This window comes from Mytilus californianus, unplaced genomic scaffold (assembly GCF_021869535.1).
Source record: "Mytilus californianus isolate M0D057914Y unplaced genomic scaffold, xbMytCali1.0.p SCAF_11, whole genome shotgun sequence".
Taxonomy (NCBI): domain Eukaryota; kingdom Metazoa; phylum Mollusca; class Bivalvia; order Mytilida; family Mytilidae; genus Mytilus; species Mytilus californianus.
The window spans coordinates 26,160,724-26,178,923 of NW_026262593.1; the positions used below are offsets into that span (position 1 = coordinate 26,160,724).

An 18,200-nucleotide genomic window follows, 5' to 3' on the forward strand; every position below is an offset into this window, starting at 1 on the left:
ATATCAAACTATCATTTTTTACTTTCACATTTATTGCAAATGCACAGTGGAGTCTTGTGTTAATAACATGTTATAACTTTTGTAAATTTTAGCAAAATTTTTAACCTCCCAATACGTTGAAAGTTAGTTAATTAACGATTGGAAATATCAATTAGTTGAAAAACTAATTGTTTTCTTTAAAACTTGCACGTATATATACCTAATATGAATAAGAATATATGGTATGAGTGCCAATGAGACAACTCTCCATCCAAGTCACAATGTATAAAAAGTTAACAATTATAGGTCAAAGTACGGCCTTCAACACGGAGCCTTGGCTCACACCAAACAGCAAGCTATAAAGAGCCCCAAAAATCACTAGTGTAAAACCATTCAAACAGGTAAACCAACGGTCTAATCTATATAAAAAACGAGAACCGAGAAACACCTATATACCACACGACACAAACGACAACCACTGAACAACAGACAGGCTCCAGATTAACAACCATGAATTATGTCATTTCATCATTTTTTTTTCGGATAAAACTGTCAGGGTCCAACGGTCGGCTACTTTTTTTCTTTTTTTTTTGTATTTTTTGCCAATATAATTATGCAAATGGTGCGGGTTTTTTTTCAAAGTAAGCTTAATCTTTTATTATTCTACTTAGGTTGATCGGTTTTATAGTCTGAAGAAAACGTGGTTTATCGAAGTAATTTCGTTATTACAAAGGAGCAATTGAAAGTTGGATTGTGTCATTGGGTTGCTGACTCGTTGACTCGTTCACATATACAACGTCATATTTTATTCTGTTTTTTGATCAAGTTATAAAAGACGTAACATTATTTTGATAAATTCATCTTTATAATAACACACAAGCAATTAAAAACGAACAAACAATTAGACAACTTGTGGTGTATATCGAAGTATTTAAAAGAATAAATGCTAACCTTAAATTATGTTAACAAAACCGTACTCAACTTGTAACTTGAACAATTCCGATGTACGTTCGTGTACAAACCACTTCAGACAAATAGCACATTAAAGCCTTATAAAAATTTGATGGAGTATGAATGTTTGAGTATTTTGTTATTATCATTATTAGATTAAAACAAAAAAAAATTATGTATGGAAGCCTGTCAAAAGTCAGGAGGCGTCAATAGATCGGCAATATTCTGTTTACATGATCTTCTTTTTTTCCTAGTTAAACTTTCCTTACGAATAGGGTATTTGTTTCCTTTGAATGGTGCACGCTGTAGGATTATATATATTCACTTTCTCTAATTCTATGGAAGAGGGACGAAAGATACCAGAGGGACAGTCAAACTCATAGATCGAAAACAAACTGACAACACCATGGCCAAAAATAAAAAGACAAACAGACAAATAATAGTTCAGATGACACAACATAGAAAACTAAAGACTAAGCAACACAAACCCAACCAAAAACTGGGGGTGATCTCAGGTGCTCCAGAAGGGTAAGCAGATCCTGCTCCACATGTGGCACCCGTCGTGTTGCTTACGTTATTACAAATCCGGTAAATAGTCTAATTCGGTAAGTCACATTCGTGAAAAGGGAAGGGTATTTGTAGTTACGACATAAGGAACATATCCGATATAATCTGTGAAACGGTTATTCCATAACGGTCAACCAACTCGTGATGGCGTTCGTAAAATTTACGAAGGGATGATTTCAACTTCACCATTTAGAACTCTTGGCTTAATAGCTTCCTTGTGAGCAGCAATCCTCTATCAAGGAAATCATGATAGGAAACACAAGCCCGGGAATATCGTATCAATTGGGAAATATATACTCCGTATGCAGGCGCTGCTGGAATGTTGCTACATAGAAATGGAAAGTTCACAATTGGGAAGCTGAAATCATCTCTTTTGTCGTAAAGTTTTGTTTTCAACCGACCCTCATTGTCAATTTCTAGATGTAAGTCAAGATATGAGGCAGACTTAACTGTATCTGTAGTATCCTTTATCTCTAGTTCGATGGGATAGATTCGTTCAACATAGTCACCAAATTTTGTATTATTTAGTGAGAGAACATCATCTATATAGCGGAACGTAGAGTTAAAGGATATTGCTAACTTCTTATCTTTCTTCCTAAGAAGTTCCTGTATGAAGTCAGCCTCATAATAATAATAATAAACAAGTCGGCAAGAAGAGGTGCACAAATGGTTCCCATTGGAATTCCGACAGTCTGTTGAAAAACAAGTCCTCCAAACGTAACAAATATGTTGTCAATCAAGAAATCAAGCATCTTGATAATGTCAGTTTCAGAGAACTTTTTGTTTGAATCAGAGTGATTCTTTACAAAGTAGGATTTATCCCTCCAAAGACAAGATACTTGTATCTACGTTCGCCATTCTTTTTAATGAAACAAAGTAATACCAACGCTTTCCATTTGTCTTTTAGTTTTGAATGGGGAATACTTGTTTAAAGTGTAGAAAAGTCAAATGTTTTAATACTATTGCAAGATGAGAGAGTCTTAGATTGTATGTACTCTAAAAAATCTTTGGAATTTTTTAGTATACACATCTGATTCACGCCATCTCTATAATAGGCAGTTTCACAATAAAGTGGAGCCCGGCTTTGATTGCTGATAAAATAGATGTTAATAATTTAGAAAGAGGTTTCGTGGAGCACTTTGAAGACCCAGCAATATACCGTTGTTTGTAAGGACACTTATGTAGTTTAGGTATCCAATACAGTGATGGAAGATCCAGTTCTTCATTTTTGGTTGAAATTCCAAAGGAACATAGAACAGACCTATGACTATCCAAGATTTCCTCTTTGGTAAGTCTCGTGAGGGTATATGTTGAGTTTCCAAGTGAATTGTCAATACCTAATTCATTTATCAAGCAGTTTATGTAATGATATTTACACACAAAAACGATGTTGTTTGGGGCTTTATCTGCGGGGACAACAACATATTTGTCATGGAGGTAGGACAAGTGTTTTGCAACATTTGGGTCTTTAAAAGCTGATGTAGCGTGGGTATTGATATGCCCATTTAGTTTCTTAATTCGGATTTGTATCAACGACCTCACAGCCTTAATCCATTCGGAAAGAGTATCTACGTCTTCTATCTCACGTTTAGCCCATTACCTGGCATTATCCTCGACTGATTCCATCAGTATTTTGAAGTTGTATTTCCAATTGATGGATTCAGGCTCACGATATTTCGGACCTTTGGATAACAAATTTCGCAGGGAAGTGTTATTGACAATGTTGAGGTCTCCGGTAATAACATGGCCAGCCGGATTATATGTGAATTAGGAACTAGCACAGGTGCAATCAGGAGGTGTAGACTTGAAGTCGTCAATGTTGAGATCCTGCAAAACGTGTTTGTAATTGAAAATTTTAGTTGCAATTGGTTTGGTATAGGCATAAGAAATTATTGGTACAGACTGATCTTTACAATAAGGAGGTATTTTCGACTGAACTAATTTATGATGAAGGATATTGCCTAAGTTAACGCCATCGAGACCTTTGTTGGCAAAGGAAAGTTTAAGAAAAGATCTTTTCTCTTTTTCATCTTTTCCAATGCGAACTGGTTTGAAAAGTCTGTGACTTGCAATATCCGAAATGATAGCTGAAAGTTTGTATTGGTTTGAATGAGGGTTTGTAACAGTGGTTTCCAAACATAAATTGAACAGAGAATGAAGTTTTGAAAGGGTTAATGAATACAGTTTCGTGCGAATGTGATGAATACCTAACGGCTTTTGTATAAATGGCAGCAAGTCATTAATAGAGACATCATGCAAAGTAGGTGATGTATAATGACGATGACCATGACTGCGTCTACGTCGAGGAGTAGAGATGAAAATATTCATCACATTCACCGAGCTACAGGAAGGACTAGATAGAATACCTATATCATCAATTTTGTCATTGCAACCATATGGTGTCGCAGTTCCCAATTGTCGAATCCAGTAGTCCTCTTTTTGTCTACGGAGAGGCGTTGCAAGTTGAGGATTGTTAGTCTTGTGGTATATTTTTTCGATTATACGAACTGTCATAGAAACGATGGAATGATCAGACTGATTAAAATGCTGGTACAGAATGTCGTTTGCATTGATGTTGATATCTGATCTATGGCCGCAAATAGAAATTTATCCCTTTCCGGACCCATTGTATAAAACAATTTAATCAACGTGTGGTTGCCGGTGATCTCAAAAGATGATTGGATGATTTTAAGGGTCATAACCTTTATAGCTAACTGGATGAATCAAAATATGCTAACAGGTGTTAATGAAATTGACAACTTCGTGGAATGTGAAAGGCACTCGAAGAGGATTTTCGTCTAACTAAAAGAAAAGTTATGTTTTAATCATTAGAGAAACAGATTCTTACATAGTCACTCGTGAATTATCGGATTTATCCAATCTCGATAATTAAATTATAAATTTTAAAGACCTAGCCGAGGCTCGGACTTTAAAATTGATAATTTAAATATCTCGATTGGATAAATCCGATAATGCACTGGTATCAATGTAAGAATCTATTTTTTTTTTGTGTTGACTACAGTTGTTTAATCAACTTTCTTTTTTTTCTAATGCAATGGATTATTTTAGATATATAACTACAAAATTATTGACACAAATGATTTTTGCCGCAGATATTTATACTCTTTTAGTCAATTATACATAATTTGCTAAAGTCTTCTAAGAAGTTTTCTAGATTGATTCAATGACAACAATTTGGAAAGACCATGATGCATTGATGTCATATCATTTTTTGAAAAAAACAAACCTGATTCATTGGAGTCAGATGCAATTGTTGAAGACAGTATTCAAAATATTTTTTTTTCTTATGTAGAATTAGAATATTGCAATAGACCATAAAGTTTCCTTCAGAAATATAACAACATACTCTTTCGACATTTAGATATCCAGCTTCGAATCTTTTAAAGCCGTGTACATTCAGGCTTCTATCTATACCATTGGGATGTCAGTCTCAGAAGCTGTTATGTCATACATTGTGCAAAACATATATATAACCTCTTATAATCATTGATAGAAAAAAAAACTGTATAGTGTTATTGTTTAAAGAAATGTATTTAAAAGACATCGTTGACATTTTTTGAAAGATAAAACCAAGAACAAAATATCAAAATAAACCTATACTGAATGCCCTTGTAATCTATATAGGATAAATTTCTAGTTTATTAAACACGCTGTTTTAGTTAACCGAAAACACAGCGTACCAAAGTCATCTGTTTGTGTATTAATGATACAAAAATGATTTACAATGATAAACGCATTCTATATATTATTAGTTACAAATAATATATATTGTGTCAAGCGACGAACTAGCCTGGAGACATCCCAAAAACGTAATCCATTGCGATAAATATCACGTACGTTTAACAATCGATTATGCTGCTAGCTGAATAACACCATGGACACGTTGATAACTTCCTTGTAACAATCGGTCTTTACAAGACATTTTTATAAAAAGGTAAGTCGTTTGGGGGCGAACTATCTGAATACATATCTTAATTAATGTCAAGACATTACGTATATAACATTAAAGCAGAGTTCACTAGGGCTATATAATACGTGTTCTTAATTCAGAACGACTATGAACAATCGCAACAACTGACATCGTTGGCAAACGATTCGTGATGAAAACCAGAAACAGCTGCTTTCCTATTTGGTTATTCCTAAATGCTTTGAAGAAGATGCTCGATCCTTTACAATCTGCAGTATGCCGAATGACTCTAATCAAGTTTACAATTGTCATATAAAACCGGACATGACATTAGAAACATTTCTTTGGAAGAAGTTGACAAATAATAAAAAAAAATATTTGTGCTGTTTTCACAACGCCTGAATATTGGTAGAAAGCCACTTTCAAGATTGAAAGAAATTTTACTCTAATTAAACCTTTGGAAGCATTATAAAGGGGTGGTGTTTTTTCTTCCGTCTTTTAATTTATTCATATTACAGTGCATTTAAGCGTGACTGATTGAATAACTGCATTTTGTATGTACTTAAAGCTGTTTTCATTTAAATTTGAACTTAGCAGTTCATTTTCTGTAACAAAGTTTCAAAGCATTTAATAGACCAACAGGGCCATTTTCAAAACGTTTTCGAAGAATTTTGAAATTGTCATAAATCATATGTCAAAATACCTGACTATTGTCTTCTATATACAAATTGATTTACTTTGGTTACTTGTGTCGTAATGAACAATATTTGAGGAAGGTATATTTAATTTTAATATTTCACGTTAATAATTTTCTTTAGTAGCATTGTCAAGAGCTCAATACAATGTTTTTGTTCTTTTAAGTTCACACATATCAAATTCCAACAAAAATGTTATATAGTGTTATATTTTGGTACGTACGAACGAAGTGCTTTTCTGTAATTACATTTGTAGGGTACTGATGAAATCAAAGAGTTAATAGTAATCTTTAGAGGTTTACAATTTGGTCACATGTTCGAAATTATACCAAAATGTCGTTTAAACCGTGAAATACACATTTGATTCAATGATACTATGGATTTAAGAAAAGATTGGAGGATTTTTAGAAAATGCTTTGATGTGAAATAAATACAGAGCCCTACTCTTTATCAACACTATATTTCCCTTGACGACTAAATTTGAAATTAAAGTATCTAATTTTTTCGCTTGAATAAGATTATTTCTTCCAAACAGTTTCGTTTACAATCTTTCATTATTTGGAGGTACAAAAACGAAGAAAGTTTTGAAGATATATAAATATTTTACATTGATTCTACTCAGTTATTCTGAGGTATAACATTTCATCGTTCAATGAACTTCCAGCACTCAGATAAAGATAGACATTTTGATATATTTTTATCTTGTATCACAATTTACTTGTGTTCGTATAGGAAATACAATATTTTTATTTCAAGAGTGAATTGATTCGTATTTTTAAAACCTTTTTATACTGGTTTGATATGACTGTATTTTGCTTATTTGATTTATTCAAGCCTTTGTTTCTATTATCTTTAAATATCGATTAAACAGAACTTTCTGCACGTAAATTTTACCTTTCTAGGAAATGTAATCTTAAGATAAAGCATTTCTTTTATTTTTGCAAAATTGTTTTTCTATTTACACATTTGAATATCGTGTCTAGCCTGAGTGTCAGCTCCTTTTCAAGTATTATACATTACCAGACTTAACTTGACTTCTCTTTGACGTTTTCAATCGCCTTAACTATCGAATGTATTCAATACGGAATACTTTGAGACAGTCACAAACTACTTTGTCAATCAAGAAAAGCATTTAGCAAATAACAGATAAATTTGTGTGGTATTTACAGAAAGCTTTGTAAATATCAAACGCAATCAGTAATTTATCAGGAATGTTTTAGCTAATTCCTGCTGACGATTAGTAAAATCTGTAATGAATTCATCTCTATTGATGAATGCAAGTTCATTTTAATATTAACCTCTTTCCTTTAATATATTAAATACATATCAGTGCTAAACAGCTGTTTTGTTGCGATTCACCTCATTTTTTTTCTTTTATCCACAAATGTAGGATCGTTAGAGGATATTGAAAGGCATACTGGATAAAACGTTAAAGAAAAGCGTAAATTCAAAAATAACGAATCACATAAAATAACGGCTTTAAGGATTGTAATATAAAAATGAAAAAGCACATTACACAAATAAAGTCTTTACTTTCCTCAAAACGTGTGTGTTTTAATATCATCGTATAAACAAAAGCGGAACTTTGAAATATTATTTCGTTATAAGCAGTCAGTTTGGCCCGAATTTGTCAAAATATAAACAAAAACATCGCTGATGTATTATTGACTTCCAAGTCAGTAATTTAATCTCACTGAATCTGTATGCATGTGACCTTAAAATTAACCCTTCAGCTCGAGTTGGATTAAGCATGTACTAGGTGTGTTCAGCTATTAAAAGAAAAAGAATGCCAATATTGAAAGTTAAACAAGGATGAACCATTTGGTTGACTGATTCGATCCACAGAAAAAAATCCTTGTTCAGGTAAAGACGATTATATACACATTTTTTAACCTATAACATGAACTCAAACATACAAAGAAAAATCTAATTGCACGTGCTGGCTATCTATTTATATTTTTATTTATGTTTATGTTGGGTCATATGACCGTCGGCAGTCTTCGGAGGTTATCTCAATGGTTAATTAGATGACGTCTAGACTAAAATACACACGAAATACTGATACATATTATCGAGTCCATGCATTGTTCATTATTTATTTAAGGATATTTGTAATTTGAATATACGTTTTAGTATGTTATAAATCAAGTATTAAGAATCCTATTAAATCGGGTGAACATGAATTTAACAGCAAATGCCCCTTAAAGGGAAAGGTATTCATATTAGGTATATGTTGACAGTCAGAAGAACATTAAAGTAAACCTTGTATCGTAAAAAAGAAGGAAGAAGATACCAAAGGGCAATGAAACATCATAAGTCGAAGAATAGCAGACAATGCCATGGCTTCAACGAATAACACAGAAAAAAACAAATAACATTCATAAAACACTATATAGAAATCTAACGATTGAGCTGACGTACCGCAATAAAAACTATTGGTGATCTCTGGTGCTCGGCAGGGTCAGTAGTGATAAACTCAGGATTCGCCATCTACAATAAAGTTTTCCATTCATGGACTAATAACATTGGACTTCAATTGAGTTGTCTATTCACAGTCTATGATTAAAATCAAAACATGTGTATCTCCATACATTGGTTTTTTTTGGGGTATTTTTTTTTTTTTTTTTTTGTGAAATTGTATATTTTATCTTTAGGGGAATTGCACTACTAACGAAATGATATATTAAAAATATGCATGCAACAGCCATAATTTATAAATATGTCAACATTTTTTTAATGATTAGAACGCTGCGTTTCTATTAGGGAATACGATACAAACGGTGAGTGAAGATTCGCCGTTAGTTTTTTTTTTCTAAAACTTTCAAAAACGATTTTAATTTTTTTTTTCTGTGCAACAAATATAAATATACAGGCATGATTTACCTTTCAATTAATTGCTGTGTCAACAGGTGTTTGAAAAGAAAAATTCAATATGGGATATTTCGAAAGTTTGAAATGTTCAAGAACAATACCAGATCTTTTAAACGAAACCTGTTAATTTCTATTCCCAATTGTGGTTCCTTTGTTTGTAGTATTAAGTTTATGCAATACATTTATAAACAAATTTAACTCAATAAGTGTAGTCTATCCGTCTTAACAATGCCCAAAGTATACAATTAATGAATCCGACAGCTCTCAGGTTTAAACAACGAACTCAAAGCATAGAAACGAATTGACCGTTGATATTTCTTATGTATAAGCACATCATTCTTTAATCAGTGCATATTGGAAATTCATATAGAAAAGGTATGGTTTATTGGGTCCACAATGTTGTTCAGCTCTACTTTATTTGGCCTTTTTAACTTGTTTTATTTGAGCGTCACTGATGTGTCTTTTGTAGACGAAACGCGCAACTAGCGTACAAGCTTTTAATTCTGTTATCTATGATGAGTTTATTAGTCATTTTGGATAAATAAAGGAAATCGCAAATTCTTGCTGAAGTTGATTGTTTATTGTTTAGAAGTGTAAAGTAATATTATTGTTGACAACTTCGTTATCTATTTTCTTCTACTGGATATGACGTCATTTTGGTGTTATATTGAATCGAATACAATTTCAAGCAAAAGTTCTTTTGTGTTTTACTTTGTCCCCTCGTTGATACATTCATCCGTTTTATTTCGTTGACAAGCATAATTACATAGAAAAACATAAATCATAAAAGTTTAAAGTTTTAAGCCGATGATGCATAAATCAGTAAAAATAAGTAAAAGAACTTTAAATTAAAAATTTCTTAAGTTGCGGAAATAATTTGTCAACTTTAGTTATATTTAAGTAAAAATTACACCTGATCGTTTATTTCCCTTGTTATAATTATTCATTTATTGTTATATTTAGAAGTATAGTTTATTTTTGAAATATAAAATTTTAATCATTTATTGCTGAACTGTTTTATTCAGTATATGTATACACCAACAACAGCAAAAACGGATTCAGTTTAGGTACTAGCAATGGAGGGAAGTGTCACGTGCAAGACTTATGACTTGGGTACCCTGTAGCGACTTTTGACATTACATTGTACTTCTATAGTTTTTATTCTTGTTTGGCTTTAATTCCTATCTTTATTTGCATCTTTTCTGTTACAAAAACTTTTTAACCTTGACCTGAAAGTTTAGTACAGACATGCACATCGTATTCAATATGCTTCTGTATGTTTAAAGCAAATGCTAGATTATAGCTTAAAATAATAGAATTATAAAAATATAACTTTAAAATATTTAATTCCAATTTTTTAAGAAAGATTAGCTTTAAAAGAAAGAATGGAGACCTGAAAAAAAGCTTGAAAACGTCAGGGAAAAATACACAAAAATATATTTGCATGTTTGGTGATACATGTAGTTTATATTCATTTGTTAACCAAACGAAAATATTGACCTATCATTTTTCGTATTTCAGAAATTAAACAGAAACAATATGACAGATGCACAGGAAGAAGAAAAGCGCGCTCTAAACATTGCAATAGGTCTTATGAGCGTGTGTTCCTTAGTAGGCGTAATTGGTAATGCCCTAGTTCTCTACGTATTTTCAAGCTTCAAGCAGAAACTGACATCAACAATATTTATACTAACACTAGCCACAACAGATTTTTTAACATGTCTTGTAACAATACCTTTCACGATAGCCGTGGAAGCCCTATACATGAAATTGGAGTATGATCTTGTATGCAAAATGTACTATTTCCTAATGACCACAACTGTTCCGTTTTCTGCTTTTGTCATGGTGGCTATTGCGGTTGATCGTTATTTGTGCATCTGCCATCCATTCAAACATGTCATGACAATCAAGCGAGCAGAATATATTGTTGCTTTTCTTTGTGTATTTGCCGTTGTTTTAGGAGTTTTGTGTTCTTTAAACTACGGAATGGTAGATCCTAACTATTTGCAGATGAATTCAAGCTCTATTAATAAAACAACGGTGATACCATTTGATGTATCGACAGATGCCATGATGAACACAACTACCAAATATAATGCTACAGTTTCAACTATATTGAGACCCGAGTTTGTGTGTTTACCAGTTCAAAATTACGACGATCACGCCTCTTTCTTTTACATATATCAAAAGATATACTCGTCGTTTTTTGCTATTTGTTGTCTCATAGTGATGGTTCTGTATGCCATGATATACCGATCTGTTCTCGCGAGACGTCGACAAAGATTAAAAGTTGTTACTAATCAATGTTGTGGATTCTGGAATGCCTTGCCAAATGAGGTAGAACAAACTGAATTTTCAACTCTTAATACTCTTAACAATGAAACTTCATTTGGAAAGTCGGAGGTAGAGAAAAATAACAAAGCCGTTCAGAAAAATGGAAATGATACTTCAATAAGTGATAAAGATGTCATCATAAAACCGGGCGGACTTTCACGAGCAAAACTTGAGAAAATGAGAATGGCTAATATAAAAACTGCTTTCATGCTGTCAATAGTAACATTAGTATTTATTATTGCTTTCTTACCTTCCTGGCTGGTTGCTTTGAGAGTTTTCGACATGAATGTGGTGGTTTTCTATTTATTTTTTATTTACCATAACGCGAATCCTGTCATTTATGCCTTCATGAACAATGCCTTCAAAACGAAATTAAAAGAACTATTCATTTGTAAAAGAAGATAGATGAATAATGAGACCCATGACATGTTGTGTAGGAAGTGAAAAGAATTGTATTCAAATGCATAGTAATCAATTCTGTGAACAGGTGAATGATAGTTCGCTTCAATAATCAGTGTAGGAATATAAGAGTATATAGTAACTGACCTTGAGCTAAAATAAAATACTAGAATTGTTAAAGAAATGAATGATATGAATGTATATGTATATATATATACCCGGACAAAAGTTCCACACCAAACTAACTTATTTTAAAAGTGAATATGTACAAAACTAATTGCTTTTCTTGGGTTGTTAATTATAATCTATTGACACAAAATCAGTTTTGAAGCACACTGATTGATATCATAATCCAAGAAAACATAATCTGTTTCAGATGGCTGTTTTTTAATATTATTTACAAGGGACATTTATTTTGCTTTACAGTACGGGCCTTTTTCTCATAATTTTTCATTTGCAAATGATTTTGACAGTTATCGCACTGTAAATCATGATGCGTATTCTTCTTGTCTTATTGTTAACACATATTACGAAAGAAAAGCCTATTTTACATAAATATAATAAGTTAAACTATTTTCAAAACTAAAATTAAGATAAGACGTTTTAATAAGTGAGAATATCTGTTACCAAAATTACAATTACCTACTTTAAAATTTGCCATTAAAATCAAAAACGGTATGAAGCGGTAGAACATAGACGCAATTAATCGTTGATATCTAATTTTCATTCACACTTTTCCCTCTACTCACTCCCATTTGTTTTGAAATGTATTTTGCACTGATATTAAAAACATAAGTACAGACTTGAAGCCGTCATATCCTATGCCCATCTGTTAAGATTTTGTAAGATAAAAGTGAAGATCAATATGAATTTCGGAAAAACAACTGCAAATGTCAATTGTAGAAATTTGACTATTAGAATCTCTTGCATTCTTTAATTTTTGAAAAAAAAATTAGATTTTCATCATAGACGATCGATATTTTGAAAGAAGAAATTGTAGTAAGATCAAAGATAAACAGCTGCACACCCTGTGTTCTGTAAGATGTTTTGCTACAGACTGATTTTGCAAACATCTTTATTTTTCTTATAAATTATTAGTATATAAAATTTAGAAAAATGAGATGATTGCAAATGAGTCAATTTTCAACCAAAGATCAAAAAGCGAAGATGTAAACAATTATTTTATATTGGTCCTCGTATGACCTTCAACACTGAGGAAAACTCATACCGTAAAATAAGCTATAAATGGCTCTGGAATGACAAAATATGAAACAATTCAAAAGAGAAAACCGTAATTTATCACGATCCATCTATTTTGCATGATATTCGATCGGTTTGCGATTTAAATTTTTATTAAAATGGGATTACAACCACGTATAGAACATTAAACACATTAATTATATTTCTGGTCGTCGTATACTCATATAAACAGATGATTGAAATTCCGTTTGAAGCATTGGGAGCTATAGAGCATTTTTAATATTCTCGTTATTTGACAGCAATTTAACGCCACTTTAGTGTAAACAATATTTTATTATTATGAATTATACAATTACAATATATATTTACATTCACAAAAGGATTCAGAAACAAGCAACACGTGCTTATGTCAATCTGTCTCCTTACGCTACTTTATCAGATTTTATTTGTGCAATAAACCTACTGATGTCCAAAAATCAGCGCCTTGTTCATAAAATGCATAATAAAGATGTGTTATTACTTAAACATTGTTGATTCAAATCATTTTGGAGCATGTCATTTATTCAATATCATCAAAATAGTAATTACAGTTAACGTAATTTAATTAATTTGTAATATTAACTGCAATAGGTAATTTGTTTTGAATTATGTGATAGTACAGACCTTATCACTTTTTGGGAATCTGCGAGACTTGACCCGATAATTTGCGACACTTTAACTATTTATGTCATACAACAGTCATTTTTCCTTCTGGCGACAGATATTATCTCCTGTGACGTCAAAATTTTACGGGAATGTCTGGTGTCCAGTAATGGCGGACAAATAGCGATAATGTATATTAAGTTTGTCCTTTTCAATCTTGTTTTCCAGTGAGGCATCTTTTCTGTTCTGTATCAGTTTCTGAAATTTGGCTTGTTTTTTTTTAATTTTGTCTGGGTATACCTTTCGTAGTCTCTTTTCACAAAATATCTTACAATAAAAATTGGTTGTAATTTATATCATAAAGTTCTTGACATACTAGTACTAAATCACGTAAGGCGTGTTGTGAAAAGAATAAAATTAAATCGAAAATACGTTCTGCCTATTCATTTCTTCTGGATTACTGAAGACATTTATTTGCTCTCAAGTAAAATGACTTGAGTAAAGTGGAAGTCAATATTACAAGTAGACTGCCGTATTTTACTGACAATTTAAGAAAAAGTGTGAAAATGAATTTTGTGCTGACAGTGTGCCAACAATTTTTTTTTCATTTGAAAGATACAAGCACTATGTTGCGATATGAAAACTGTATATTCAAACGTTAACTATTATGACAGAATATGAATAATTATATTATATTTCTGGGATATTCCGATTGGTAAGAAATTGAAAATGACTGTTTGAATGGAAATGCTTTTACACCACGATGCAATTATAGGCACGATCTGGAGTTGCTGAACTAGTCAAACGTAAAACTGAACAATGATATTGTAGTAAACGAATATTTTGTGAATATCATCAATAAAGTGTATGTTAGTGTATTGCTTTAAGATGAATTCAATAGTTGACACAGTCACAGAGTAAACCTTAAGGTTAAAAGAAAGTATGCAATGTGTAAATAATTCATTAGTTTATTACGTTGAAAGTGGAAAATAGTTTTCAGTGGTAAACACACTTTTTACCATAAACATAGAAACGAGTCGATCGTAGCTTAGCCATATACTAGTTATAGGAAAATTTCAAATACTAATATTATATAGTAAATAAATAAATGGTTCTTGTTCTGTTGTTAAATTGCTCTATCACTGACATGTAAACTCTATCTCGTTTTATTTGTGTAACGATTCATAACTTAGAATTGGAAATGGAAACGGGGAATGTGTCAAAGAGACAACAACCCCACCGAAGAGCAGAAATAAGCCAAAGGCCACCAATATTCTTTAACGCAGGGGGAAATTTCGCACCCGGATGCGGGCTTCAGCTGGCCCCTCAACACTAATGTATACTAGTTCAGCGAAATGGATGCTAAACTAAACTTAGACTTTATTGTTTGTTTTTTTTCGGATATTTACCCCTTTCCCTACCTTGATTATGAGTGCGACTATTGCCTACTTCTCAATACGGTCATACTTTTGTCAATACTTCTCTATATTTCTTCAAAACGGTGGCTCTTCCTGCAGAGTAACTTTCCAAAAAGACGTTAATGACAAATAGAGGATATATAAACAAAAAATGTAATGTGTTAAGAGCAATGGCACAATTTACCTTAATTATATTTACATCAGAGCTATTTTAAAAACAATACACGGTGTCACAGATTGCGTTGATGATCTGACAACGATATGTCGCATTTTTCAAAAAATATAATCAAATGCATTAATCACATGTATTGCAGTTTTATTATTAATTGTTTGAACCAAGAGTTCCAAGTGGTGAATTTGAAATCATCCTTTCGTAAATCTTGCGGACGGAATCGAGTTAGTTGACCGTTATAGAATATTTGTTTCATAGATGACGACGGATATGTTAAAATTGCCGTCACAACAATCCTATCCTCTTTTCCTTGAATGCGACTTACCAAGTCAGACTTATCACTGGGTTTGTACTTACGCGAGCAACACGACGAGTGCCACATGTGGAGCAGGATCTGCTTACTCGTCCAGATCACATGAGATCAACCTCGATTTTTAGTGGGTTTCGTGTTGCTCAGTCTTTAGTTTTCTTTGTTGTGTGTTGTATGTTGTGCTTTATATACTGTTGTCTGTCATTTGGTCTTTTTCGTTTTTGCCATGGCGTTGTCAGTTTATTTTCGACTTATGAGTTTGAATGTCCCTTTAGTATCTTTCGCCTCTCTTTTGCACAATAGGTAAATATATTAATACCAAAAGCTACAGTTTTTTGGAAGTCGTACGCTGCAAAACTTTACAAAACATGCAACATTTGCAGTTGTGTTAGCGACTGTCTAAAACAACAATTCACAGCGATGAACAACATTTGTATTTTGTGTACACATAAAAAAAAGTCTTATTAGTTTCCATTCTGCATTAAAATATTTCAAGTTTTTTATCCTCTGAGTGAAATAAACATATATATCTCTGGTGGTTTTTTGTTTCATCGACATATCCCTGTTTCCATTCTCTTTTCTATATAAAAAATTCGCACTTCTTCACACTTTGTTGACCTTGTACGGTTGATATATTTTCAACAAGTCCTATTTATTTACATATAAATCAAGTCGTTGGCATTTTTATTGGTATTGTTCCAACCATTTCTGAAGAAGTTTGAAAAAGGGGCGGAAGACACCAAAGGGGCATTCAATATTCACAAGTCGAAGATAATCTGATAAGACCATAGCATCAACGAAAAACGATGAAAAGACAAACAATAGTTCCCAAAACACTACATAGAAAACTCAAGGCTGAGCATCATTAACCCCACCAAAACCCTATAAAATATAGGACATGATTTGCACAGCAAATTTATTAACTTTATTTGTCATTCATACATTAACTTCAAACAAGTTTACGTACCGAAGCGTATATTCAATCTTTTTCTGATGTTAGTGTTATATTTTTACCTGGTTTTCATGGTTGATAAAACGTTTGATACTGAAATTTAAAATTTTGATTTGTCGCCCGTTGGCCATTCAATGTGTCGAATTTGCATATCTGCTGAAAATCTAAAATCGTAAAAGCCAGCATTAAAACATATTATTTGAATATTCAAAAACAATCATTTTTTGTATTATAAGTTTAAACGTTTCGTTTCAGTAAAATAAGAATATCAATTTAATCAGATGGATTACTATATCTTAATTCTAAATTATTTAGATAGAAAATACATCTATTTACTTTCGATATGTTTACTCCCGAATGTGTTTGTTTTATTTTATGCCTGCAATTATGATCAATATTTATTTCAGCTGACAAAGGTTTACTACCTTCATTTCATTTCAAATTTCCACAATAATTGTCATCCTTGGTAATACACAGTTACGCATCCATTGGCGAAACATAGGAAAACAATCCTCACATTCCTGCATTGATATAAATAATCTAATATATTGATTTGTTTAATCAGGTTTTCAGTTCGTAAAGTATGTGCAGTAGAAACCTGCACAGAAAGTATTCAATGGGTTTTGTCTTTAACATATTTAAAGATATATTTTATTTTGAATCCGGAGAACATGATTTATTTATTAGATGTTATTGAATTTTAACATGATCTAAGTAACTGCAAGTACTCTTAGATCGATAATTTGTGTCTTTTGTCGTTTTGTTATTTTTTGTTTTGTGTGCATCTTGCCATAACTCAAACCAATTCAATCGGATGTTGCAGTTTATTGTTATTCTGTTCTGAAACACAACTGCCCAGTTGGCCAAAGGGTTAATTCCTTACAACCATGCATAATCCTACCTTCCTGACCTTAATAGGGAATCTGTAATATAGTGATTGTCGTTAGTTGCTGTCTGTCATATTTGTGTTTTTGTTCATTGTTTAAGTATAATTTAGGCCGTTGTTTTCTCGTTTGATTTTCTTCATATTGTATCATGTCGGAGCCTTTTATACGGTATGGGTTTGCTAATTGTCATATGCCATACGATGACATATATGGTGCCTAACATCATCGTCTTTTAGACTCCACTGGATAGTTTTTTCATTGGCAATCATACCAGACGTGCTTTTTGTTTGTAAGGGCAAAGGATAGATAAATTAGCTAAGACATTAAAAACTAATATACAGCTCAGAAAACATACAACTAAACAGCGCAAAACCCTATTTCGTCGCTCCTGACAAGTTAAAAGCAAACGATTAAATGTAATTGTTAATACGAAATAAAGATGGAACAAGTACGAGATTGTGAGTAGAACATATGAATTATTTTTGACGCATGTATTACGTAAATAAGTTGTCAATAAAGTCATGATGGATCATAAAATTTTGGCAGAGATGACTTCAACTTTACCATTAAGATCGTATGATCGATAGCTTTTTTGAAAAGCAAGAAACATTAATAAGGACGAGTGAAATATCATATAAACTGGGAAATGAATATTCCATATGCAGCTCCATATCGTTTCATAAAAACGGGAAGTTCACAATAAGAAAGTTGACGTTATTTCTCTTTTCGTAAAGTCTAGTTCTAAACCGACCATCGCTGTGGACTTCTAAGTGTAATGCAATTTCCAATGGAATATATGACATATTGTATTTAGTTTTATCAGTGATTCAAAGATCTCTTTTCCACAACAAACCCTGAAGGACAAAACTCAGTAAAATATGGCGAAAACGACCAC

The 18,200-nt window shown here is 32.1% G+C and overlaps 1 protein-coding gene across 2 annotated transcripts in view; it reads left to right on the forward strand.

Moving 5' to 3' along the window:
• The window catches only part of LOC127719810 (orexin receptor type 2-like), a 108,897-nt gene that overhangs the window by 78,336 nt on the left and 12,361 nt on the right, over positions 1 to 18,200 (forward strand). Inside the window, exon 3 of one of the 2 annotated variants that reach the window (XM_052226117.1) lies at positions 10,513 to 14,686. The exons of the other annotated variant lie outside the window; for it this stretch is intronic. Within the exon in view, the coding sequence (XP_052082077.1) occupies positions 10,531 to 11,730 (1,200 nt within the window). The 5' untranslated portion in view covers positions 10,513 to 10,530 and the 3' untranslated portion in view covers positions 11,731 to 14,686. Of the gene's footprint in view, positions 1 to 10,512; positions 14,687 to 18,200 lie in introns of those variants that run through there. 2 annotated transcript variants of the gene reach the window in all.